The 26,951-nt window shown below is 63.1% G+C and overlaps 1 protein-coding gene across 1 annotated transcript; it reads right to left on the bottom strand.

Moving 5' to 3' along the window:
- Window positions 1–3,273: 3,273 nt before the first annotated feature.
- Window positions 3,274–12,089, bottom strand: LFNG (LFNG O-fucosylpeptide 3-beta-N-acetylglucosaminyltransferase). The gene is made up of 8 exons (XM_072836793.1): window positions 11,628–12,089; window positions 7,068–7,116; window positions 6,439–6,538; window positions 6,162–6,315; window positions 5,977–6,062; window positions 5,374–5,539; window positions 4,629–4,714; window positions 3,274–4,419 (listed from the first exon to the last, which is right to left on the bottom strand). The coding sequence occupies exons 1-8, from the start codon at window positions 12,072–12,074 to the stop codon at window positions 4,353–4,355; spliced, it is 1,155 nt and encodes a 384-aa protein (XP_072692894.1). The 5' UTR covers window positions 12,075–12,089; the 3' UTR covers window positions 3,274–4,352.
- Window positions 12,090–26,951: the final 14,862 nt, after the last annotated feature.

The raw sequence follows: 26,951 nt of genomic DNA, 5'->3' as shown, positions 1-26,951 counted from the left end.
CAGAGGACAGGCTTGGCTGAGAGAGAACATAGAAGCAAGAGCCAAGAGAGGTAGAGGTGAGCTCAAGGTTATGACTGAACCTGGGGAAGGGAAGGATGAGCCCATGAGGTGTGAGGGGGGCTGGGGGTCCGCCAGGGTCAGGAAATGGAGGGAGGGAGTGGCACAGACAGGAGGTGGATGCAGAGTGGGGTGTTGGGGCAGGTAAGATCTGGGGAGTGACCATGTAGTGGGGACCAAGGGAGCAGGGCTGGGGGAGGGGAGGCCAAAGCAACCTGGTATGGACACAGGAGCAGGGTGGGCGAGCGAGCTTGGGAGCCAGGAGGCAAGGTTTCCAGGAAGGAGGGGCCTTCGGAGCCCCAGGGCGGGCTGGGGGGCAGCAGGTGTTTTGATCCCAGCCCTGGGAGGTCAAGGAGCAGGGTCTGTAAGTGGTGGAAAGAGCGTCTCCAGGAGTCAGGCAGATAGATGGCCAGCAGGGGGCGCTGGGTCCTCAGAGGACGGGAGACTCCGGGCAGGGCCGGTCCCAGGGACTGCGGGACCCATCCTGGAGCTCAGGACACTCCTGCATTCCCGCAACGCTGCTGGTCTGGGGCTCACCGTGGCTCTGCTGGGTGGAGGCCCCAAGGATCCCGCCAGGACGGGCCTCGAGGATGTGGCACGGCCAGCCCCCCATCAGAGCCGGGGGTGGGCAGGATGGTGGCGGGGGTGGCCTGAGTGGCCTGCTGCTGCCGGCTGGAGCTTTCTTCTTGACCACATACTGGTAAGAACTTTCAGGTTCACGATACGAACTTTTAAGGGCAAGAATGGGGCGTGCCCGGGGATTTTGGTGGGTCCTGGGGAAGGCTGATTTGGGCAGGGAGAGAGAGCAGCAGCTCTCCCCAGCAGCTGGCACCCAAGGACCAAAGTGGACTGCACACGGCAGTAGGGGGAGGGTCCCCACAAACCTGCACCAGAGCAGGTAGGGGACACGGGAGGGGCAGCCACAGCTCTAAGCTCCCAACCCAGAATGCTAACATAAGCCCGACCACCTCCAGGGGTGCAGTCAGGAGCCCCAGGTCCCTGGGTTTCTCCTAGTGATGCCCCAAGGGCCTTGTGTGTTTGTGTCCCACCCTGGGCTCAGGAAGGGGTCACCTCCAACATTTGGCCAGGCTGGGGCTCAGTGTGGGGGGGGCGGGGGCAGATGGGCCTGGGGCAGAAGCAGGAGGGGCTTGTCCGTCTGACAAACCGTCTCTGGTCATTCCCCACCCGCCCCGCCCCAGGCCCAGAGAGGCCCGAACTGGAGGAAGCCCCCAGCAGGAAAGGGAGCCTCCAGGCAGTCCCGGGGTTGACCACCGGGGGGTGGGCCAGGTTGGGGAAGGGTGGTGGGGACCCAGTCCGCTGTCTGTCCTCTGTCCCAGGCGTCTGGAGCAGCCCCACCTCCGCACCTCTTCCCCAGCTGTGCGGAGACCCGGACCCCCCCCCCCCCCGCACCCCAGTGAAGCCTGGAGCTCAGATGCGCCACTGCCTCTCAGGAAGTCTAGTCGGCTGTGATGGCCCCAAGGTGAAGGGAAGTTTGTTTAAACCGAGCAGGGAGGGGCCCCCCAGCCTGGACCTGGCGCGCTCAGCCGCCTGGCAGCACGGAAGCCCCAGGGGGTGGGGGTGGGGAGCACCCAGCTGCCCCCATGGCTGCATGGTTACTTATTTTGAAAGCCCCCAAATGACAGGCAGTGTGGGAGGGGCCGGGCTGGGGGATGGGCACCCCCGTGGGTCAGCCGGGACCCTGTGTGGCAACCAGCCACTAGCCCAGTGCAGGGGGGTGGAGGGGAGAGCATGACACCCTCAGGCCTGCTGCGGGGGGAGAAGTGAGGTCAACTCTGTGACTCATCTTCCTGGGGGAGGGCCCCTTCCCCACACCCCTGAGGGCAGCAGATGGAAGAAATCGGGCTGCTGGTTCCCGTCAGGCCCCTCCTGGACCTGCTTCCCCTTCTCAGGAGGAACTGCCCGCCCTCCATTTCTTGAGAAGAGGGAAGGGCTAGGTGTCTGTGCCCCTGGGTGGCAGCCCCCCACACCCAGAGCCCTGGGGACTCATTTACCCCTGCTCTCAGACGAGGACCCAGGGCCTCCTCCCCAGGTCCCCAGCTCTGAGGCCAGCCCTACCTGTCCCAGCAAGGGCTCTCAGCTCTGTGGGGCTGCGGCCAGCGGCCTGGGCCCTGGCTCTGTACTCAGGCAGGCAGCAGGCTCCTCTGCCGGTGGCCGCCCTCCGCTCCCTCTCCTTGGTGATTAGTTAGGATGTCCCTTTGCACCACGGAGGGGGCACCCTGGACAGGGGGTCAGGCTGTGATGCTTAGGGGTCCTCCTCCCCTCCCTCTGTCCCAGACACTGCCCACAGCCCTTCCGGAAGCCACTCTGCTGACTCAGGGCTATACAGGCCCAGATGGGGTCAGGCCCTGGCCAGGTGCCCCCAGGCCCGAGGAGCCACCACCAGCAAGGGTTGTGAGGAAGGAAGGATGTCCTGGCCCATGCCCTCCATTTGGGGCTGCTGAGTATGCAAGCACATGGCTGGTGGGGATGGGACTGGCTTTTTAAAAAAAATTTTTTTTTAAAGATTTTATTTATTCATGAGAGACAGAAGCAGAGACATAGGCAGAGAGAGAAGCAGGCTCCATGCAGGAAGCCTGATGCAGGACTCGATCCCAGGACCCTGGGATCACGCCCTGAGCCAAAGGCAGACACTCAATTGCTGAGCCACCCAGGCATGGGACTGGCTTTGAGTCCCCGGCAGGTCAGGGCTGGGGAAATGTGGCACTTTTCAAATGACTGTCTCTATTCTGTGTTGAGAAGTGAATGAAGGGGAGGCCAGGACCCAAGACCACCAGGCCTCTGCGTTTGAGCTCTTTACCACCCCGCCAGCCTAGGTGCCTAACCTTGGCGGTCCCTGGCTCCGAGCCTTAGTTCTGGCATTTCCAAAATGGGACAAGGATATGGCCTCCGTGAGTGTGTGATGGGGATGAAGCCAGGTAAGAAGGTCCCAGGCTGCGCCATCTCCAGCCCCCGTCCCTCCCACAGGGAAGGCAAGGCTCCCTGCAGCCTCCAGAACCAGGCCTGACACAGGATGGAGCCTTAGGGCCACTCCGCCACCCCTGACCATATCCACAGTGCCTGGGGCTGGCCGCGCCTCCCACGCACCTGCCAATGGCTGCTCCGCTTCCCTTCTATCTCTCTCCCCCCCTCCTTGACAGCAAACAAGCCCCCAGGTCCCCTGGATCCACCTCCCATGGACTTGCACCTCAGGCCCAATTTCCAGCAAGATCAGAACCCCAGGGTTGCCCCAAAGAGCACTTTATTCACAGCAAAGGACGTCACCATAGTAACCACACTTCAATTCCCTGAGAACTTTTCCATTATCGGTGGCTTTCCTAGCTATGTCTTTGCAGAAAGAAAAACAGAAGACAAAACACACCCCACGGGCCAGGTGTGCCAAGCTGGGCCTGCGGGGGACAGGTACGGTACAGGAGGGGGCAAGGGTGGTCCAGATGCTGGGACATATAAATATATGGAGCAGTAGACATTTCCATCAGCTTGAACAACAAAGATCATCTCAATTTTGGCTTCTGCTTTTTCTGATCCACAGAAAAGATAAAATAACACCCGCCCCACCCACCCCCCAAAACAAGAACACCTTACCTTTTACCCACCCCCTTATGAGAAACAAGCACAGTAAAAAAATACTGTCACAATATTTACAGACACGCCCATTATGGGCGACTTTCTCTCTACTTCAGAGAGGAGATAATATGCTCAGCTCTGTCTTCCCATCATGGGGAGACAAAGAGAAGACCTCCGCAAGGACTGGAAAGACACCCCACCCAGGATGGTTGGGAGGGGAGCTGCTATTCACCTGGCCACATGGTCGCAAGGGGCTTCATGGGGTGGCTGCGCCCAGGTGCTGGCTGCTGTTCCTCTGAGCGCAGTGTGTGGGAAAAGGGGCTCGGAGGCAGGGCCCCCCTGGCACAGAGCCTGCACCCGACAGGAAGGGAGAGGCACCTGCATATCCCTGCAGAGCAGCCCCTGGTCCTCATGCTGTCGAAAGACCCCAAAATAATAAAAAGGCCCACAGTGACCTCTGACTCACATCCTGGGATGGGGCACCAGAGCCTGCTGACCCACGGGGCATGGAAAGGCAGACAAGTGGCACTTTGGCCTGTTCCTTGGCAGAGCAGAACTGCCCAGCAGCCTGCTGCACACAGGCACAGAGCACACACACGCAGGCACGGCCCTGAGGGAGCCTCGAATGCCAAGGCCAGGGCGGCACAACACAGGTCCCCGGGCCCTTTGGATACCAGGGGCGCCCGAGGACGGGGTCTCAACCACGGCTGCTAGAAGACAGTGGTGCGGGGACACCAGGGTGTGTCCGGGTACAGGTGGCAGTGGATGGAGCGGAACCTGTAGGGATGGAGTAGAGGGCTGGTCTGTGTGGGGAGTGGGTACTGAGACCCATCTTCAGACCCACCGCCGCAGGGGGGGCCCTATTATACCCTGAGCAAGGCTCCTGGGGGTGCTTCACAGGACCAGCTCCTGCAGACCCCCTACCCCCACCGCACCCCAGGGGACCTGCCGCACATCCCAACCTCTATCTGGACCTGCTTCCTCACCTGGACGGGTCAGCCTCCACTGAGAAGGGCCCCTTCATGTGGATGGCATTCCGCTTGTTCTCGAACATGCCATAGCTGAGGGTCACCTGTGGGAGGAGACACAGAGTGAAGCTGGGAGGGGCCCCCATACCCTGGGCTCTGTCAGTGGTGGGCCCTGTGGTTTTAATCCAGGGGTACAGCTGTGCCTTCTGTCCTCCCTTGGACCAAGAAGGAAGGCCCACGAGTCACACTGTACCTTGCCCCACCTGCCCTGCACGACCCAGGATGAAGTCTAGAGTGGGGGCTTCAGCGGAGGCCAAGAATCCTCTGCTGCTATATATAGGAAGAGCCCCCGGGAGCCCTGCTGGCTCAGCGGTTTAGCGCTGCCTTCAGCCCAGGGCCTGATCCTGGAGACCCAGGATCGAGTCCCACATCAGGTTTCCTGCATGGAGCCTGCTTCTCCCTCTGCCTGTATCTCTGCCTCGCTCTCTGTGTCTCTCATGAATAAATAAATAAAAAAATCAAAAAAAAAAAAAAAAAAAGGAAGAGCCCCCAAACAGCACAGACTAGGCATGTCGCGCAGGATAGGAGCAGGGTCCTGCCGGAGGTGGGGGTGTCCGAGGGGCAGCCAACAGTGGGGCCCTTCTTAATGTCCCTGCTTACAACAGTGACTCCCCATTCCCCCCACACCACCTGGTTCCTCCTCTGGTTTTCCCCTTCCCTCCCAGCCCAGCAGCTCTCCTCTGCCCAGGCCGGGGCAGCACACCTGCTCCCGGAGCTCCGATGCTGGCACCTGCTGCAGGTTCTCCAGGTGGGAGTGAAAGAGGCCGCTGCGGATGAGGGGCACACCCAGCAGGGCCTCCACGATGTAGCCTACGGTGCAGTCATCCGGCAGGCGGATCCGCTCGGCCGTGCTCATGAAGTGGCCCCTGCTGCAGGAGGAAAGGACCCAACAACCGCTGAACAAAAAGGCAGGAGCTGGTTGCCCATCAGGAGCTTGGTAGGACCCAGCAGGGAACGAAGAAGCCAGACTGGGGAGAGGAGGGAACATGCCCCTGGGGAGCTGGATGCAGATCCCCTCCCAGTGCAGCACCCTGCTCTGAACCAGCCTGACAATTCTGAATTGGAGGTTACTGGGTGCAGAAAAGAGTCCTGCCCAGTGGTGCCTGGGTCTGGCGCTGACCAGCCCTGCTGCCCAGTAGGCAGGAAGTGACCAGTTGGGGGCGGAGGTGGGAATTCATGACTCAGCCTGCCAACGAATGAGGTTAGGGACACCTGCTGCTGGGAAGATGAACGAGGCCAGGGACCCAGGGTAGGTTCATGGCGGGGGAGGGGGGGGGACGGGACACGGGACACCAAGAGCACTCACCTGGCCCACGGGCTCATCTTCAGGGCCAGCCCACGGCTGATGCAGAAGCCAGCCCCGCCGGTGGCAAACCAGAAGTGGACAGGGCGCTGTGGGAGGGGAGCATGGTGAGACCCTTGCCCCAGGCTCCAGGGACACCTTTGGCCTCCTCCCCGCTCAGCGCAGGCCCGAGAGAGCAGGGCACTCACCACCTTGTTCTCGCTGACCCTCTCTGTGGCCTGGATGGGCCTGTCCAGACTGGGCTTGCCGATGTACACATCCTGCGTGTGCGGGTAGCTGGCCAGCAGTCGCAGCAAAGCCCTGACGTTGACATAGTTGTCATCGTCCACATGACAGAACCACCTGCAGAGAAGCGGGCAGCAGAGGGGACAGAGGGCAGGGCGTCAAGGGGTGCAGAAGGCCAGGGCAGGGACCTGGAGGGGATGGGGCACAATCCTTGGGCGGCAGCCTGAGGCCAACACTCACTTCCTCCCCGATTCAATGAAGTGGTCATACTCCACGGCCATCTTGCAGGACAGGGCCTGGCGGCTGTGGGCAGCCGAGCAGTTGGTGTTGACCACGTTGCCTGTGAACAAGGGAAGGGGGGCCGTTAGCAGGTTCGAGCTGGCTCAGAGAGGACCGAGCACCCTGTGAGAGCGGAGCAGCGGGGGGGGGGGGGGGGGGGGGGGGGGGGCGTCCCAGAGTGCCCTGGGTTCAAGCTGTGCCCTGCAGCGGGCTCCCTCCTCGGCCCCCTCCCTAGCACAGGGCTCACGGCCCAGTGATCCCCCCCACCCCCCCCACCCCCGGCCCAACCCCCTTCAGGGCAACCCCGGCCCGCCCCAGCCCATTCAGGCGGCTTTTTCCCAGCACCGGCCACCTGTTGCCGCCACATCAGCTCAAAGGGCCTCGGGAGCTGAAAGGACCTCATTTGCATGAGAATTGGGTGTCCCCCCCCCCTCCGAGTGGTGGGGCGGGGCATTGAGCAAACCAGTTGAGTAAACTGCCCTCTCTGGCCCGTGGCCTCTGTGACCTCTCTGGAGGGGAGGAGGGCGAGTGGAGGGGACAGTTCCTCCCAGGAATGGAGTCCCCCTGGCCTCCCCAAGCCCAGGGCTCACCCGTGCGCCTGGCCAGGGCTTCATCTTCCCCGTCGGTGAAAATGAACGTCTGGAAGGAGAAACATGGCCTTGAACAGACAGCTCTGTGTCCCCCAACCCCGGGGCTGCTGTGGGAGCGGAGCTGGATACCCCAGGGCTCCAGCAGCCACAGCTCAGTCACGCCCACCCTTCAGTCGGCCTGTTTCCCCACGTGCACAGAGTGGGTCTCCAATGCCCAACCTAGGCAGAAGCAGGGCTGGGACTCCTGCAGACCCCACCCCCCATGTCGGCAGCTGGGCCCCCAGGTCGCTGGGCGGCTGTGCCGGCACGAGCCAGGTGGGGCGCCCCGCCCACCCGCCAGGTAACCGGCTCCCTGCCTGCCCCGCACACCTGGCGGGACACACACCCTTATTGACACAGCGCCCAGCCTGCAGGAGGGGGCAGAGGGGCTGGGGGGGGGGGGGACAGGCGGAGGAGGTCGGCTTTGGGAAGCCAAGTCTCAATCAGGGACAAAGGCCTCTGCTGGGCGGCTGCCAAGCCCTGGCGGACAAAGGGCCCGGAGGGAGGATGAATCACCAGGCATTGTCCGCCAGCTTTGTCCTGGGCCGCGCGGCGAGGGGCGCCGGGCTGGCCTTAACTCGGCCGCGTTAAGCAGGAGTGGCCGAGCTGCCCATTACCATACAGCTGGCCTGGTTAACTGGGCCGGGCTGGGCGAGAGGTCCAATGGGCAGGGGTGAGCCACAGCACTACAGCCTTCTGGGCTGGGCCTTCAAGTCTGCCCCTCCCCCGCCCCCACCCAACACCCTGGGCAGGGTGACTAGCCAGGCAGGTCACCTTCTCTGAGCCTAAGAAGGCACCGTTGTTCTCCGGAGACGCCGATCATCAGAAGGGTTGAGGCAGGAAACCGCATGTGCCCCAGCCCCAAGATCAGTACCCCCAGCCCCCACGAGGCCCGGCAGCCCCCCTCCCACTGCTCAGGCAAGGAAATCCAGGCTGGCAGACAGGCCTGCCCAAGGCCACATCAAGGCTCCACCTGTGCCAGCTCGGGCCACCCCTGCCAGGATCGCTCCGAGGAAGGGGGAGGGGGGCAGTGGGGCGGGGCCAGGAGCTGCCGGCACCCGCCTGGGCCCGTCGGCACACGGGGAGGAATGTTCCTTCCTCTGCCTGGCCCGCCCAGCGCGTGCCGCCCAGCGCACCCAGGCATGGCTGAATGCAAAGCCGGGGCCCGGTGCTGGTGAGGGGGGTGCTCTGAGCCTAAGAAGGCAGAAGACCCCCACCTCCATGCCCACCGGACCTGTTTCCTTCTGTGGGTCCAAGGGAGGATCTAGCACGTGCAAGCCTGGAGCACAGTACACATCCAGGAACCTGGGGGACCCACCTCGAGGTGGCCCTCTGGGCAGCCCCCCGCCCCTTGCCTGGCCTGACCTCAGACTGGAGCACATACTCAGGTGAGGCCACTAGCTGCTGATCACAGGCTGAGAACTGGGGCAGACCCCACGTAGGCCCTCTCCATACACTCTTTCCAGAGCCCTGCAGGCACCCCAAGGCAGCCCGCACGCACAGACCTGCACCCAGCCCCCCACCCACTCCCCAGCATCTCAGCCCAGGAATGCTGTGGGAGGCTGAGACCGGCCAGTGCAGACGCGCCACTGCCGTCGCTGGATTAAAAGGAAAATGCTTTCTTAATGAGATCAAGCGGGGCCTGTTCTCCCGCGCTTTGGTGGTGCCCTAAAAACCCAGCCCAAGGCTATGGAGATTAAAGTCACCTTTGTTCAGCTGTGGGGAGAGCGAGGCAGGCGGCCTGGAGAGGGTACCGGGGAGGGTGGGGCTGTGGGGCTGTGAGGGTGCCAGGCCTCCGGTCTCCCTACATCAGAGCAACCAGCAGAGGAGGGGATGGGCTGTCTGGCGGTTAAGAGCCTCAGTATCCCCCTCTGTCAAATGGGCATAACAAGAGCTCCCCTGTAGCCAGAGCAAAGCACAGAAACAGAGTCCTGGGCCGCCCAGGACTCTTCTTTGGTCTCCCTAGCAGCCCTGAGAGGTGGGCTCCATTACTCCCTAAATGTACACTAGGGACAAGGAGGACCAGAGAGGGGCAGCCTCCAGCCTGTGGTCATGCCCTGGGGCAGAGGGGGTGCTGGTCTAGCCCCAAGAGCCTTCCAGAGACCGAGACCACCCCCACCCCACCCCACCCCCGCAGGCCTCCTCCCCACTTCCCCAACGATGGGGCTGGAGGAGGAAGAGCAGGGCAGCAGGGGCAGCAAGGCTGGCCCAGCGCGGGCGGGAGGACACCCACAGGAAGCGGCATTGTTCCTGGAGCTGCGATTCAAAGAAACACAGGATGCCAAGCTCTCCCCCAGCAATTGTGGTCGCTGTGGTGGCAGCCGCAGAAGCCTGGCCCACTCCTGTGAGGGGGGGCATGGGGGCCAAAGGTCCAGCCCCTCATCCTGGACTCATTGAGCACTGTCACAGTGTGGCCCCTGCTGACCGCCCCTGCCCCCCACCTACCCCCACCCCTTGACTATCATGCCAAGTGCTGGAAGTTTCTTATACATGCTCTGTGCTTGTGCTGTCTAGCTCAAATGGCACCTTCTCCAGGAAGTCCCCCAACCCTCCACGTCAGTTAGATGCCCACTCTCAGCTTGCACAGCCTCTCTGGGTTTCCCCCACCAAAGCCTGGACTTCTCAGAGTCTTCCCCCATCACACTGAGTCTGAATCACCAGGCACAGGACTGGGAGAGGAGGACCCTGGTTGGGATAGTTTCAAGGACCCCCTCGCCCAACAAGGCGATGTGAAGCCCTCTGGCACGCCGTGACACACGAGCTGATGCTGGGGCAGATGCAGCCTTTCCTGGGTGGGTTCAGAAGGAAACCTGAGTGGCCCCTTCAGCAGGGACCTCGGGGCCCAGGGCAGTGACAGCCCCCACCCTGACTCATTCCCTCCACCTCCACGTTCTGCCATTCCTCTTACAACACCATACTAGAAGGACAAGGCTTTCCCCATTTCAGAGATGAGGAGACTGAGGGTCAGAAAGGCCTCAGGTCTTGCCCAACATTACCCACCTCGGCTGGCACTGGTACCCAAGACCCCTCGACCACCCCCTCTGCTGGAGAAAGCCCCTAGGGTCTGCACTCAGAGCTGGTGGCAGCCCAGGGGAAGCCGAAGGCTGCCAAAGGTCACACAGCAGGGAGGCAGAGTCCTGGGGGGGTAGGGTGCCTGGCTCAAGGATGGTGCCCCACAAGGGCTGTCAGTCAGGGATGGGGGGGGCCGTCGGCCCCCTCATCGCCAGGCAACCTGAGTGGCCAGCACGCCAGCGGCGGTTCCCATGGAGCGCATAGCTGCACACAAGAGGCCGGACGCCTTTCTCCGTTGGAGAAAGGGGCTTTGTTACCTTGCCCAAGCGGCCGGCGTGAGAGCCGCCGGGCGCTGGGAATCCTAACGGCCCGGCGGCCAAACAAAACCCCCGGCCCCCGCCGCCCCCTCCCGCTGGCCCGCTGAGCCCCTGGGAAAGGGGATGCTGCTTTCCCAGGAGGCTGCCACGGGGCTCCCAGGGGGCCCCCTCCCCAAACGGGAACCAGAGAGGACCCTTCCCACCCCCCACCCTGGCCCCCATCATGACCTCACCAGAACCCAGTCCCAAAACAGGGCGCAGCCACTCCAGAAGATCCCAGGACTTCATCATGAGGTTTAAATAGGGAGGAAGGGGGGTGGGATCTTCTCTGAGCCCTCACCCTAGTCAAGGGTCTCTCAGCTTCATCCCAAATGCCCACTCAAGCCTTTGAATGTCCTAGCCCAGGGCCTACCCTCCCTCCGCTGCCCCTCCCCTGGCAGGGCCCACACTGCCCGCCCCAACCCAACCGTCCTGCTGCAGCCTCCTGCTGCAGCCTCGAGGAAGATTTTCAAAGTGGGGTGTGTCTTGATTATGTGTAGGAAGCCAATGTGCAACGAGCGTGCAGTTAAGCACAAGGTTCCAAACTCCAGAGACTCCTGTGCTGTGGGGACAGGGTCTCTGCACACCCCCCCGCCCCGAAAAACAGCTTTCTTTGAAGATGGATTCTCCAGGGCTCACCAACACACGCTCTAACTCCAGGTTACCTTGAACGATGACTTGTCCCCTATCCTACAGCAGAGACTTGGGGGGGGGAACACCAGCCCTATGCTGGAGGTTCTCATTCCCCATTCCACCACTGAGAACAAGTCTTCCTCCCCAGGGAAGGGTCTGCGCCCAGTGCGGGTGCCCCACGAAGAAGAATCGGCTTTGGGGGGATTTGGAAACGACAGCACCTTATTAATGGACTCCAGCGTCTGGGGGGTTAGGAAGCGTCACAGGGCACCGACCCCAAACACTGGCAGCTGGTGTAGAGTCATCGCACACCATCCAGGGCTCTGGGAGTTGGATGGGGTCGCGTCCCCCTGTGACACTTCCACAGCTCTCCGGGGAGAGTGGCCCCGGCAGGCACACCGGGCTGGGAAGAGAGGGACCGGCGTCACGGCCCCCAGGAGTTCCCGGCGGCTGGACGGAGGCGCGGGCTGGCGCCGTCGGACCCGCCGCCGGCTGCACCGCACGGGCCGCGAGGGCTCACCATCTCCTTGTGGCGCGAGATCCAGGTCTCCAGCAGCAGGTCGAGGCGCGCGCGGTGGAACTTTCTGGTGGTCTTGACGGCGATGAAGACGTCGTGGGGCGCCAGCGGCTCGGCCGGGGGCGGGGGCGGGGGCGGGGGCGGGGGGCGGCCGTCGGCGGGGCGGGGGGCGCCCCCGGGCGGCGGGCCCGCGTCTCTGCGCGCGCGGCTCAGCAGGCCGAAGTACTCGGACAGGCTCTGCACCTCGCGGGCGAGCGCGGCGGGCGCCGGGGCCGCCTCCAGCCCGGGCGCCGGGGCCGCCCCCGCGGGGCCCGCCAGGCTGCGCAGCGCGCGCCGGCCGCGCTCGGCGGGCACCGGGGGCGGCGGCGGGTCGGCCGTGAGCACCAGCAGGCAGGCGAGCAGCGCGCCCGCCAGCGCCAGCAGCAGGCGTCGGCCGCAGCGCTTGAGCATGGTGGGCTGGTGGGCTGGCGGGCTGGCGGGCTGGCGGCCCCCGCGCCCTGCCCCGCGCCCTGCCCCGCGCCCCGGCCCGCCCCGCGCAGCCACGCCGAGCAGCCCGGGTCCCGCGGCGCGTCCAGCCGCCCCGGCCCGCGCCCCGCGCTCTTAAACCTCCCCGCGCGGCCCGGCCCGCCCCGGGGCGTGGCCTCCCGCCCCGCCCCGCCCCCCGCCCCGCCCCCCGCGCTCACTGGCCCCCGGGCCCCGGGGCGGGGCCGGCGGGTCGCCCCCGAGGCTCGCAGCGCCCACGTGGGGCCGCGGCGGGGGTCTGGGAAAGGCCGGGCGGGCGCGCCGCCCCCGCCCCTGCGAGCACGTGCGCGGCCCGCCCCGCCCAGGTCGTCCCCGCGGGCGGCTGCGGGCCGCGGGCTCCGGGCGGCCCCGAGGGGAACCGGGCCGTCCTCCCTCCCTCCCCCGCAGGCCACTGCACCCCCGACCCCGCAGCCTCCCCTTGGGGCGGCGCCTAGGCGGAGCGTCCGGGACGACCGAGAAGGTTCCAGCGAGAACGCACCTGTGCTTCGTTCCACCTTCAACGCCCCCCTCCCCCCCAGCTACCTTCCTCGCATCCCAGCCCAGCGGCGGGGGGTGGGGGCCGGTCCCCGAAATCCGCCGGGCGCCCCGCCCCTCGCGGGATGAAAGGCTGCCCCTCCGTCCCGTTTGGTCCCTCTCTGCTCGGGCCAGATGCGGCCCAGCTGCGCCCCGCCCCGCCCCCGGCACACGGCGCCCCGGTCCCCAGGCCTTCCCACGGGCCGGGCCCGCCCACCGCACGAGCAGGGGCGGCAGGAATGCGCGGCAGCCCGGGGTGAGCGCGAGGGGCCAGGGGCCCGGAAGGGGCGGGGGGCGGGGGGCTGGGGTCCGAGCTCCCTGCCCCCCGCATCTTCCGGAGGCGCAGCTGGGGGCGGCTCTGCGCTTGGCTGCGCCTCGGTCCCCTCCCTCTCGTCTCTGGCATCCCCTCGTCGGGAGGCCCCCTGCGACCACCGGAGCCAAGGTCCCAGGTAGCGCTCACTCCGCCCACGGCTGGTTACCTTCACGGCGCTTGGCCCTCCTCCTCCACCTGAACGTCAAGGGCAGGGCCTGAAGGCAGTAGGATTGACTGGGTAAAAGTCTGGCCCCGGTACCAGATTCCTGCCCCCACCCCCGGCGGAGGGAGGGGGGAGCCTGTGGCCCATTTGCTCTTGGGGCCCTGGGGCCCTACCCCAGCGCCTCTGTCCTGGGGTGTGATGGGGGATAGTGGTTCCCAGGCGTCTTCCTGCCCCCCTACCCCAGGTAATTAGCGGGGCGCCACCTCAGGCAGGCAGATGCCTGAGCAGATGGTGCTGGCCATGCCCAAGTGACAAGCCTCCCGTGGTGTCACCTCCTGCCATAAACCCCTCCCCCATCAGCCAGAGCCCAGCCTTGGAACCTCTAGGCAGCAGGAGAGGTGGGGGTGGGCAGGGGGAAAAAGGACCCTGTGACTTCACGGGCTGTCCCCACATAGCCAGCTGAGCTCCGCCCAGCCTCAGGTCTGAAGTCCCCATGGCCCTTGCCCTACCACCAACTCCCATCTATCCTCAGTCTGGGCTATTTTGAGAAAGAGTCCTCTCCACCACCTTCATCTCTCCTCTTGGGCATTCTCTGCCTGGTCTCCCTGTCCCCGGTCTCCCTGCTGTATTTATTCTGCACTCAGCAACCAGGCCCCTCTGATCATCCCACCCCCCCACCCCCCCGCCAGCACACACATACACATGCACAAACAGATCCGAATCTTCCATGGCTCCTCGGTGCCTCTGAGTTCAAATCCTGGCCTGGTGTCTACTTGCCTTGGGACTCATTCCCAGCCCCATTTCTTGTTGCACCCTACAATCCTTCCCATTCTGATACAGCCCAAGCACCATGGAGCCCCAAAATTTTTGCATGAGCTGTGCCCTGTACCTGGGAGTCAGGTCAGTAGCATCCTTGCTTGCTACCCTCTAGATGCGGAGCCTTCTATAAGAGGTAGAGGGAGCGCAGCACACAGCCGTGTTGCCCCATACGCCCACCTGACAGGTTGCTGAGGAGATGGCACTCCCTGCTTTCTCTGACGTGTGCCCTGGCTACAGGGCCCTTTGACGCACCAGACAGTGGGCGCACTGTGCCCATTGTACAGAAAACAAGGTGAAGCTCGGTGGACTGCTGTCTTGCACTCAGGGAGGGAGGAGAGGAAGCAAGGTACTGAGAGAGGGACTGGTCCAGCCTGGTGGGGGAGGATGGCCTACGCCCGGCAGGGGCTTTCCTGCACCCCCTTGCATCCAGGCTCCGGGAGTGGGGGCCCCGGGTGCGGTGCGGCTGTCTGTCTGGGAACACAGGACAAAGCCTTATAGCATTCTTGTGGGGGCCGTGGACTTTGGCAAGAGTGATTCAGTTTCTTTGCTGTCAGGAGAATGGAATTTCGTGGTGACTCCTTGAGGTCTAAAAACCATAAGGGGGTGGCCGGCTTCGCTACCCCCCCCACCCCTTCCCCAGCCTGAGGCGCTCTCCTCCCTGCCCTTGCCCAAGGCCCAAATGCTCCCACCAGGGACCCACTGAGCTAAACAGCCATGGGAGAAGGGGAGGTGCTGGGCTCAGGACAGGAAATGGGGAGCCTGAGAGGGGAGGGGGGTGACCAGGTCGCCAGGAGGCCCCCACCTGGGGAAAGGGGCTGGGGCTGCTCCAGGACCCTGCTGCAGGCATAGGCACAAGCACAGGCCAGGGGCTGGGGGCCCCTCTGGAGCCAGAGGGCTTGCCTCGAAAACCCAGGTCCTTTCTCAGCTCCAAGCCTGGGACCCAGGACGTTTCTGCTCTGAACTTCAGGTCTCCTCCCATGGCCTGAGGATAACACTACCTTGCGTTTTATAAGGTGCTTATGGGCAAAACGTCAGACAGGCAGTCTGGCCCTCTCATCCAGGGACATGGTGTACATACCTTCTGGGCAGCTGACCTCATGGTGTCTCCACCAGCCCCTGCATGGGGCTCCTGGGCAGCAGGTGGCTGAACGGCTTCGGAACTGCCCCTTAAAGGGGTACAGAGAGGTGCCAAGGAAAATGTCACCACGAAGTCTCGTTGGGGCTCTACTCTCCCCACCCCCAATCAGGCTCAGAGGCAGTACGGTGCCCCCACTTGAGTTCAGGCCTGCGGGCTCAGCCTGTGGCCTTCCGTGGATGGAGTCGGTCCCACCAGGTTCTGGAAGCCCCTTCTCCACAGGCTCCTGGGGACCTTGGAGCTGGCTTCCTGTGGATCGTCTCTTTCCTGGGAAGATCCAGGGGACATAATCGGTGGTTAACTCGCAAGAAGTCATCAAAGGCAGGCCTGTTCCATGTCACCGGAGCAAGCCTTCTCCAACCCAGCAGCGGGGCCCAGAGACAGAAGGCACTGCCTCTGAGATCTGGCAGCAGGAAGATGGAGCTGGGCATCACGCACCCTGTTGGACAGACAGACATGAGGGTTCCTGCCCCCCCCCCCCCCATGCCTCGTGCTGCTGTGAGGGCATCAGAAGATACCTGGGAGTTAGGGAGGCTTCGAGATGCCAGGGCGCATGTGGGCCCCCTAAAGGGCAATGAGTCACCTGGCCACAGAGGCTCAGGGAGGGCCCCAGCCCAGAAGCTTCTGGACAAAGAGTCCTGCTGGCAGGAGGGGAGGTAATGAAGAGGGATTGGCTCAGAAGCCCAGTGCAGCCGGCTCTGTGGCAGGAGGGAGAGGGCACAGCAGGCGGGCGGCAGCTGATTCCCATTACTGCAGCTGGGGTAGGCACTGCCCCCACGAGAAGAATAGACAGCCTACAGCTGTGAATGGAGCCCCTGGCCCGGCCCAGCCTGCCTGCACACCCACTCTACCCAGAGTCCCTCACCCCCAGGCCGCGCTTTGTGTGGTCTTGGGCCAGTTCTCTCCCCCTGTGCATCTCAGGATTTTACTTGACTCTGTAAAGTAATGTGGCTGCTGCCTTTCCTGCCCTGCCCTACCCACCCCAGGCTGGTCCTCTGCAGCCGTAGTGGCAATGAGCACTGGTGGTATGGCCCTTTGGCCTGAACCCTGGGGCCTGGCATGGTCAGAGTGGCCAGGTGACTCAGCCTAGGTGGCTGAGTAAAGCTTCAGGGGATACCCTTCAAGGCCAACTAAATGCTACTTCTTCCAGGAAGTCTTCCCCAACCCCCTGTGGTACCCAACCCCATCCTAGTGGACCACATGAGATTATAACTGCCCATTTCCCTGCCTGCCTCCCCAGCTAGCCTGGGAACTATGTGAGGACAGGGGCCACATTGTGATCCTCATCAGTGCCTTCCCCAAAGTAGGTACCCAGTAAACAATGCCTGAACAGATGAGTAAGGGAAGGGACAGATGGATGGAGACACAAAAAGAGAGATAGATGGATGGTTGGGAAGGTGCTGGATGCTGGCTACATGACCGCAGAAACACTATCATCCGTGGCTGTGCCCCAGTGCTTAGAACAATACATGGCATGTATTAGGTATTTGAGAAACGTTTGTTAGATGGGTGGATGGGTGGATGGGTGGATGAACAGACTGGGTGGGTGGGTAGCTGGCTGGCTGACTGGGTGAATGGGTGGATGGATAGATGGGTGGATGGATGAACAGATGTGGCTGGATGAGTAGATGAACAGACTGGGTGGTTGGCTGGCTGGCTAGATGAATGGGTGAGTGGATGGATGGATAGATGGGTGGATGGATGAACAGATGTGGCTGGATGAATGGGTGGATGAGTGGATGAACAGACTGGGTGGTTGGCTGGCTGGCTAGATGAATGGGTGAGTGGATAGATGGATGGGTGGGTGGGTGGGTGGGTGGATGAGTGGATGAACAGACTGGGTGGGTGGGTAGCTGGCTGGCTGGGTAGGTGGGTGAATGGGTGGATGGATGGATGGATGGATGGATGGATGGCTGGCTGGCTGAGTGGATGAAGAGGCTGGGTGGGTGGCTGGCTGCATGTAGATATATGGACATACAGGCTCAAGGGAACACCTCCTGCCTCTTTCCCCCAGGCACCAGCCCCAGGGAATGTGGGTTTCCGGGTAAGGAGGCATGGCTGCCCACTGAACTCTGGATTGGCACCAGGGATGAAGCCTGAAGGCAGATCTGAGGTGGGTGGCAGGGGCTAACACCCCTAGATGCCCCAATGACCACCATATACTGTGGGCCCACCGTGCACTGGCAGCGTTTCTGAACACCACAGTCAGAAGGCTTCTAAAGGTCTCACTTAAACTGTTGTTCTTGCAGATGGGACATGGGAGATCCAGAGAGGAGAAGAGGCATGCCCCTGACCCCACAGCAAGTCGGGGAGAAGGAGCCTGTCAGCCATGGGGCAGGGTTTCTACACACCAGGAGGGAGACAGGCCTCTGCCTGGCAGCTGCATCTCTTCCTGGGGGCTCTGTGTGGAGGCCAGACTGGGCTAATCTGATTTGCAGCCCCCAGGAGCAGAGCCCTGGCTGTGAGAACACATTACTGACGTCCTACAGAGGCCAGACACCCACCGGGGAGCCACCAGAGCCACTCTGCCCCAGCCCGCCTTTGTCTTACCAAGAATGACTAGCTTGTGCTGTGGCCACAGGGTGGGGCGTGGCTGTCCTGGAGCCTGGCAGGCCCCAGGCATGACCCCTTGCCCCAGGCATGACCCAGTGCCCATGTCAATGGGACCAGACCCTGGGGGCAGTGGAAGGAGGGGCTCCTGGCCGAATGGAGGTAGTAGGGATCAGAGTCTTGGCTCAAAGGGGGCCTTGCTCACCATGTGATCCTGACTTTATCTCTGTAACTCCATGACCTCAGGCTCCTCTGCAACAGGAGTGGGGTTGAGTAAGTCCCCTCACTCAGGGGGATGGAGGAGGATATGGCATTGGTGTCTATTTCAGGCTGCCCTGGAAGTGAGGGCTGGGAGAGGTTATATGCTCAGGAGTGGCCATCATACCCACAAAGAGATGAGCCACCACCATGGAAACGCTTCATCCACCTGTCTGTCCGTCCATCCATCTGTCCACTCACCCAACCATTCAATAGGATCCCTCGACACTTTCTCCACACCTGGCTCTGCTTGACTCTGGGATAATGAAGGAGGTGACTCAGACACAGCCCCTGGCCCCAGGCAGCTCATAGTCTTGTGGGGAGGATTCTTCGGGCTCTCAGGTGTCCTTCAAACAGGTAGAGCATGGTCGGGGTTGGAAGTTGGGTCAAGCCCAAGTGTGTCTGGGGCCTGGGTGAGGGGTAATCCACTGTGTGCCAGGGTTGGGAGAAGGGGGCTTCATGCAAGTCTTCCAGGGAAGGATGGTGACCATTGACCAGTAGCTCAGAAGTTTGGGCAGGGAAGACAGGGAAGGGGTGCCGCCCAGGGGTGTCTGGAGAGGTTGTACACTTCGGTGGGGGTGTGGGTAGAGAACGGTGGGACATGATGCTGAGGAGGTAAGCAGGGGCCTCTAAGGCCAAGCTCAGGGTCAGGCTTGGGAGGCAATACGGAGCCACAGAAGGTCTGTGAGTAAAAGGGATGTGGTTTGAATTGCGTTATAGAAGGGGACTCGACTCCAGTCCGGCTCAGACACCAGGAGTCAACCCTGAGCCTCCATACCTGTCTGTCCCTCTGGGCCTTGTGTCCTTGTGGCCAGGCCTTTGCTTTCCCTCCTGCCTTCATTGGGTGGCCCCAGCAACAGTGAAGCTTAGTCCAGGGAGGGTTCTTGGAGGAGGGCAGGGCCAGGCTCCTCAGAGGTAGGTAGGCCCTGGTGGGAAGGGATGAGGGAGGCAGGGGGCGCGGGACAGAGACTGGGCGGAGGCCCGCACCAGCGGGAAGGCCTGGCCTCTCTCTGCAGCCCTGGTTTCCTTGTATGCACATGGTCTGCAGGGACTAGCCCTGGGCTTCTCAACCCCAGAGTGACTGGGGCTCTGGGGGGTATTTGGCAATGCCTGGAGACATTTTTGGTCGTCATACCTGGGGGGAAGTCAGAACTAGTACATCGAGTCAGCAGAAGCCAGGGATGCTGCTAAATGTCCTACAACGGAGAAGACAGGCCCCAGGCAATGTCCCAGCTTGCCACATCAGGTGACCCAAGTGGGAAAATCAGCAGCCAAATGATGGGCCTCTGTGGGGCACTTGGGGGGGGCTCTCCTGCCATGCCCGGGGTCCCCACCAGGTAGGCCTGTGCTGGCAATGAGGGCTCAAGGCTCCACTTGCTCCTCGCTTCCCGCAGGAGGGTTACATGAGGGCAGAGGATGCAGTGGGCAGGGCTGCTGGGACAGTGCACCAGCCCGGAAGGATGACACGGGGGCTTCTGGGGCGGTGGCCTCGGCGGCAGTGGGGGCAGTCAGTGGGGGCTGGGGCCGGGCCGGACCGCCTGCGCTGCAGTCTGGGGCTTGATGGGGTTGGGGGTTAGGACAGCAGAGCCAGCCTGGCCTGGTCACCCTGGACAGCCACCAGGTGGTTGTAGCCAAGGCCAGGCTGGGTTTGGGAAGGTGACAGGGAGGGGCCTCCTTGAAAGCTGTTTGCTCAGCCGAGGTTTAATCTCCAAAACAGGAAGGCTCATATTGACAGAAGCAGCGGACGGAACTGCCGAAGCGCCCGCCAGGTTGAGCTCCCGTCCCCCACCTCCTGCCCCCACACTGGGGGGGCCCCCCCACAGACCCTGCCCTCCTGTGCAAACGCTCCTACCCCCTCCCACAGCCCCTAAGCTGTGCCACCCTATGCCAACCAGGCCTAGGAGGGGGGGCACCCCAGCTGGCTCTGCCAACGGCAGAGGGGGGTTGGTGTCAGGAAAGTAGAGGGGAAGGGGGGGCCCAGGGTGACAGGCTTAGCAGGGCGTCTCCTGCTCTCATTTTGCAAATGAGGAAGTTGAGGCTCAGGGAGGGAAGTGAGCTGGCCTGGGTCATACAGCGTTCGGGTGGGGGGGTTATCTGCCCCAAGTACCCCCACCCCAGTTCTGGAACATGCTGGGCTCGGTGCCGACAAGCAGAGAAGCCCGGCCCAAGTGGACTCCCCAGTGCCCTCCCGTCTGGCACCCCCTCCCTGGAGTACCCAGGGTGAGGAGGACCTGGCTTTGGGCTGCAGCTGCTGCCGAGGCCGTAAATCTCCCGGCTGCCAGAGGAAGCTGCAGGAACGAAGGGGCAGGGTGGGCATGCCCCAGGCAGCTCTGGGGTCATTCTGGGCAGCCACTTTGGCGACGGCAAAGTCAAGCAGGCAAAGCAAGAGCCTAGCAGCCCCTTTCTCTTCCCTGGGCAGCTCACTCCGTGGGACTAAGGTCCAGCAGGTGGGGCTAAAGCCAGTGGGCCCTCTGGACCATCTTGAAGGCCACAGATTCCCTGGCCGCCGAGGAAGGAGGTGGATCATAATTCCAGGTCCGTTCCGAGCCCAGAGCTAACAACTTGCTGGACCTACAAAGGGGCAGTAAGGGCTGAGATCGTTTCATAGGTAGAAGGCAGGGTCCTGCCCAAGGCCATGCAGCGGTGAGCATGTGTCTCCGGCCACCTGGGAGAGCAAGAATCTGTGGGATCAAACCTCCTGTGGGTCCCCAGCAGCCCAGGGGCTGCTGAGCTCCAGGACCCCCACGCAGGGTCTGCAGGAGGGTGGAGTGCTCAGGCTCAGAGGCAGGGTGGCGATGGTGAACGGGCCGCAGACAGAGAAGTGTTGGGTCTCTGCTCCCAGAAGCCACTCTTGGGCCTGACTCTTCCTGGCTGCCCCAGAATGCTCTTTGAGGGCCAGGAAACCAAGCAGGAGTGGGACATACTCAGGGGGAGGACCTGTGGGCTGGCAGGTCTGCTCCAGGAGGTGAGGGGGACAGGGGGACTTAGGGGCATTTCCCTAGGTGGCGAAGGAGTCTCAGCTCTGTCCCCAATACAGTGTGCTGGGCGAAGGCAGGTAGTTTTTCATCTCAGCTGATCCCCCAAACTGCAGGCCCTCTGTGGGGCTCTGAGGGTACCCTGGAGCAGATATTCAGGCCTGGAGCATCCTCAGGGCCTGGCCCTGCCTGTAGTGGCCGCCCCCACTCCAGTGTCATCCCTGCCGGCCGCTGCTGTCACTCTATCCCAGTGACCCAGTTTCCCTCCTTGTCTATGCCAGTGGGGCGGGGGGCCCTGGGGAGACAGTGTCCCCCTTTGAGGCGAGGGCGGCGGTGGATCAGATGTCCCGGGCAGGGCTGTCTGCTGACTAGGGGCAAGGGCCACGGCTTTCAGGTCTTCAATAGCCCAGGATTAGGTTCCGTCCCTGGGGGCCCTGTTGTGTGGCCATTGTGATGGCGTGGGAACGGAGGCATTCTGGGCCAGACAGGGATGCACCTCCCTGCCCACAGGAGCCCCAGCCTGGGGGCCGGCCCGGCATCCTCCAGGGTTGGAGCACATGCAGGCACGTGTACACATGCACACACAGCTACGCATCAACAGGGGGTCCTGGGGAAGCAGGGACTCGGGCTGGGCAGGCCAGCGTGCACACACACCGGGTCCTCAGGCCCTGCCTGGGGGAAGGCGTCCTTCTCCTCCGAGGCCTGGAAAGCGGGGCGTGGGCCGAGTTCAGGTGCTTCTCCTGGGTCTGTACACACATGCACAGCCATCCTCCCTCGGCCCTCAGCTCCTCCCCACCTCTCTGGAGGCTTTCTTCAGCCTCTTCTACTCCCTTTGGAAAGTCCTCCCCAGCTCCCAGCTCAGATTGCAAGGCTGTCCTCTGCTGTTGCTGCTGCTGCTGCTGCTGCTGCTGCTGCTGCCGCCGGAGCCACAGGCCGGTCCCTGCTGGTGTGATGAGAAAGCAGAGGGGGATGGGGAGGGGCTGCCACTCTCAGGAGCTGAGCGCCAGGCCCGTGGCCTCCCCTGAGAACAGGTGTGGGCACGAGTAGGACCCTGGAGAGAGGGCGGGATGCCTTGGCCACCGGGGCCTGAGCACGCCCCCCTCCCCATCACCCTCACCTTCCCTTGGCAGCGACATGGCATGTGGTTCGGGGGCCACTATGCCCAGCCCTGCAGAGAGGCCCAGCGCTGTCCTGGGGCCCCAGATGCCAGTCCTCAAGTGCACGGGCACGTGCCTACCTTCACACGTGCGGGTGAGCCCATGTGCAGAGCGTGCGGTACTGCCCCGGGGGCGGAGGGCCTGCGTGAGCCTGGGCCAGGGACGCGTGGTGAGCACGTGGGCACACGCAGGCGGAGTGGCCCCCGCGGCCCCGCCCCGGCTCCTTCCCTCCGGCCCAGCTGCCACCTGGAAATTGGGAGACGGCCGGGCTGCCTCAGCCTTGCTCCCTAGAGAGGCAGCCAGGCCAAGGTGGGAGGCTGAGGCCAGGGCGCGGCCCCGCCACGCGCTTCCTGTCCAGCGGTGGCGGCAATTTGGACGGAAGGTTGGCCCCACCAGGAAGGCGCTGCCGGAGAAGTGGGGCTTGTGGAGGCTGAGTCAGCTTCCCCCCGAGTGCATCCCGATCCTCTCCCAGGTCTTCCTCCGGAGCCTTCCCTGACCTCTGCTGCTCCTGCTATTCCCCAGACCCAGCTGATGGTATGGAGCCACCTCCACCTGCCCCCGGGCCTGCGTGGGGCCCGCAGCACCCCCAGGCTGGATCCCTACTTCCCCCAGAGACATACTCCCCATGTTCTCATTGCCCTACGGAGGGGCTGGGGGCGAGACAGCAGGCTGTGCTTAGGGGCGCCCAGCCAGCCCTGGGGAGATAGGGCTGGACGCCGGGGAACTTTCCTCCTGTTCAGGGGACCTCGTGACTGTGGCAGCCACAAACCCTTGCTAGACCGTGGATTCCACAACGTCCTTCTGTCTGGGCAGTGACTCCGGGCCCTGCTGAGTTTGGTTCTGGGAACGGAGGGGATTTGGGGCTGGGTGTCCCCTCCAGGATGGGCCTGGCCTGGCCACCCCCTCCAGATACAAAGAGAGAGGTTAGGGGCCCAGAGCTAGCCCATACTGAGGTTTGTGCAGGTGGCTGGGGAATCCTCAGGTCACCCTGCCTTCAGAGCCCTCCTGAGCAGCCACCAAACCTTCCCCTCATGTAGCTGGCAGCATATGGAGGCTGCAGGCCCTATGGTGGACCCTGGAGATGGAACTGGGAGCACAACAGCTCATGGTATCCTGGGGACCAGCAGACTGTAAGCAAACAGATGTAGCTCAGGTCAGGATCGACAGGGTAAAATAAAGGATGGGGACGGAGACTGAGCTGACCAGGGAACACAGTCAGCCTGTGTTCTGGACACACAAGGAGAAAATGAGGGAGGCAACATGTGGGCAGGGTGCAAAGGCACTGGGGTCGGCCAAGGCTCCCTGAACACTTGCTCGCCCATCACAGAACATTCACACGGCATGTCCCATGAGCCAGGGCTGTGTGGGCAATGGATGGGATCTCAGAGGAAGGTTGCCTTAGGCAGAGCCTGTTTGGGGTGGATGGGTGAGGCCTGGGCTGGCCACAGGGGGATGTCCTTCCTGGACGAGCTGGATCCTGAGGAGAGAGGGAAGAAGGCTCCCTATCAGGGGACCAGTTGGCAGGAAGGTGGCCACTAGGAGGGACCCGTGGTCAGGCTGCAGGAGAAGCTGGTAGCTGGTCCTGTGGGTTCCAGAGGCCTGGGCTGCTGTGAGCTCACCCCTACAACTCACCTGGACCAATGGGCTATGGGCCCAAGCTGGGACAGGAGTCTGTGGGACTTGTATCCCCGGAGGTTGTGGGGGGAGGGCCGGCCCAAACTGTCCCCTCTCCCAGGCCCCTGCTTCTCCCCGAGCCACCCAGGTTTGGGAGATGAACCTTTTCAGATCCCCCTGCCCCCAAGTTAGTGTCCTGGGGCTGCTGTAACAAATTACTGCAAACTTGCCTTAAAACTGATATTTATTGTCTTCCAGTTCTGGAGGCCGGAAGTCTCAGATCAAGGTGTGGGCAGGGGTGCTCCCCCTGGAGGCCCCCCTCCCAGGCTCTGGTGGCTGCTGGCCACTGCTGGTGTTCCCTGGCTCGCGCCTGCACCGCCTGCCCCTGCCTTCTGCTCACGCAGCCACATTCCCTCATGTCTCTGTGTCTACCCCTCTTCTTAGAAGGACACCTGCCATTGCTTTTAGGACCCACCCTCAACCCAGCATGACCCCATTTCGAGATCCTTCACTTAATTACGTCTGCAAAGATCCCTTTTCCAAAGATGATCCATTCACAGGTTCTAGGGGGGTAGGACTGGAGCTTATCTTTTTTGGGGGCCACCATTCAACCCAGGACCCCTTAAATGCCAAGAGCCTGGGAGGCTGCACCTTTCTTCACTGCCAAGCCCAAGCCTCTGCCGTTCACCAGAGAGCCTCAGACCACGGGGACCCCCTGACACAGGTGAGTTAGGAGGGGCAGAGAGCCTGCTTGATGGTGGAGGCAGTGGGCAGGCAGCCCGTGGTCCTCTCCTCTGCACAGGTGGACATTCAGGTGGCCTGCCTCTCTGCCCATTCCGGGGGCCCCAGGTACCTGCCTGGCACAAAGATGGGGGTCTGGCAAGCCCTCAACACCCAGTGCTCTGCTGGGCCTTCTCACTAGTAGCACATTTCTGTCTCAGCCTCAGGTCTGGGCATGAGCGCCGGGCAAGTGGCCACCAGGCCCCAGGCCAGCAGGGCCCAGTACCTGCCCCCTGTGATTGCCCCAACGACCGGAAGGCGCCTTCTGTCTGGCAATCACCTGTGCCAAGCACAGGCTCAGCTGATCCTCCAACGCATCTTTTACACTATGTGGAAGGCTGGAGTGACCTCAGCCGCCCGGTAGCAGAGACAAGACCAAAGCAGGGTCTGCAGGCCCCACACAGAGGGTGGCCTCCTTGGCCCTGAGCACTGGCCCCACAGCAGTGAGCCGGGACCACCACTGTCTCTTGTGAGCGCTGCTCCCAATTTCAGCTGCCCATGTGTGAAGTGGGGTGATGGTCCTGCACGCCCACCTTGCTCCCAGGAGCTGGGGAGGGGACCGTGTCCCTGGTCACAGATTGAGAAACTGAGGCCAGAAGGTGCTGGGCCTAGTCTCCGTGCCTAGCAAAAGCAGGTCGGGGCTGACCCAGGCTCCAGCTGGCCTACCACCTGCTGACCTGCTTCCTCCCAGGCCCTCTGGGGGCAGGCGGTGGGAACCGGCCTCGGCTCTGCCTCCCAGCCCCCAGGCGGCTGCCCCCTGGGAGACCTGGTCATTGGGCTCAGGTGTCCCGCACAGCCGGTTCCTCTGCCTCTTCCCGTCCTCACCTCTGTGGAGCCAGAGGGAGGGTCACTCCCCAGGGGCCACCAGTGAGGATGGCGGGCAGGCAGGGTGGCCATCTGGCTGCAGGTGGGCCGGGCCAGCTCTGATGCCATCTCCTGCATCTCCCAGGAGGCTGGGCTGCAGTGTGTCCGCAGTGACCCCTCCACTGCTCCTTCCCAGGACCCCTGGGCCCACCCCCTCCCCCCGGCCAGCCCTGCAGCCCCCAGCCTTCTGTGGTTCGGGTCCACTGGCTCAGGCAAGGGCTGTAGGCTGCAGACTGCAGCTGGCCAGATGCATGCTGGAAACACCCCCCTGTGAGGGGCCTGCCCTCCTCAGCTGCTGGGTCTTTTCTGGGGGGTTAGAATCCAGACCCCATTTTGCAGGAACTGGAAGGGAGGCTCCATGAGGTGGGGGCTGCCGCAGCCCACTCAATGCTCCACCTGTCACTTCCCAAGTCCATCTACATCATACCTGCTCCAGCTTACCTCAGGCTGCCTGGTTTGGGGAAACTGAGGCTGAGTGGGACTAGGTTGCTTTGTTCAAGGTGACTCAGCTTGTTCATCAGCGCCTGGGAGCCAGCTACAAGGGGTTTAAATCTTGGCTGTGCTGGTTATTAGCTGGGTGACCTGTGGTGAGTCACATGACCTCTCTGCACCTCAGTTTTTCCTGCTGTAAATGGGAATGATCAGAAGGCCCGCTCCACAGGGTGTTGTGAGGACCACATGAGCCACTGCACCCAGCCTGGCGTCCTTGCCACGATGGCCACCGTCACTGCCGGCCTTTCCTGCTGTGCCATGGACTCCAGCGCCCCAATCGTGTCTTGTTCAGCACCAGATCGCTGGGCCCAGGCCTGGAGTTAATGCTCAGGGAAAGTTCCTAAGTCGTGAGCGGAAGTTTGAGCCCAGACCTGCCTCGTTCCAGAGCTGTGGCCTCTCCAACTCTGGTTCTCCAGCGAGATCCCCTCCACCAGCCCTGCACCCCTGGTGGGCTTTCTCTCTGGGTCCGCAGGGGTGCTCTAAGGGGGTTGCCTGGACCTGCAGGATGGCAGTCAGGACACTGAGGCCAGGGAGGGCAAACCCTCAGAACAGAGGCACCCCAGGTTCGGTTGGTGCCAAGGAGCTTCGGGTGGGCTGGGTGGGGAGGCTGAAGCTGGGGTTTGGAAGACAGGAAGAAAGAGTGGGGGCGGGGGGCCTCCAGCCCCTGCAGGCGGGAGCTGAACCTGCTCCCAGGTGGGCGGGCCTGCCCCGACTCGCGCCAACCGGCACTGCTCCGGGCCCAGGCGCCCACACAACGGCAGACCCGTGTGCCCCCCGAGGGGCCCGTGCCAGCCTCCATGAGAGGCCCCACAGGGCGGGGACAGATGGAAGGGCCTTCTGTGCCACCTCCGCCCAAGCCTGGACTTGGTGGGGGGGAGGCCACCGCAGCTGGTGCCTGCACCCCCCAGCACAGCCGCCAGGGCAGCAGGAAAGCCTGCTCATGCCCGCCCCTTGCCCTCCATCAGGGCTCTCCTGCTTGGAAGAGGCCGCTTCCATGGCGCTCCAGCAGGACCTTCATTCATTCCCGCACTCACTCATTCATTCTGCAGACAGTCACAGGTTCTCTCTGGATGGCACTGGGCAAGTTTCTTGCCCTCTCTGGGCTGTGATGTGTCGCAGAGGGCCAGAGGTGCCCGACCCTCACGCGGGTCAGCTGAAGGCCTCTGGGAGGA

Source organism: Canis lupus, chromosome 8 (assembly GCF_048164855.1).
Source record: "Canis lupus baileyi chromosome 8, mCanLup2.hap1, whole genome shotgun sequence".
NCBI classification, from domain to species: domain Eukaryota; kingdom Metazoa; phylum Chordata; class Mammalia; order Carnivora; family Canidae; genus Canis; species Canis lupus.
This window is presented reverse-complemented; position numbering and strand designations above follow the sequence as displayed.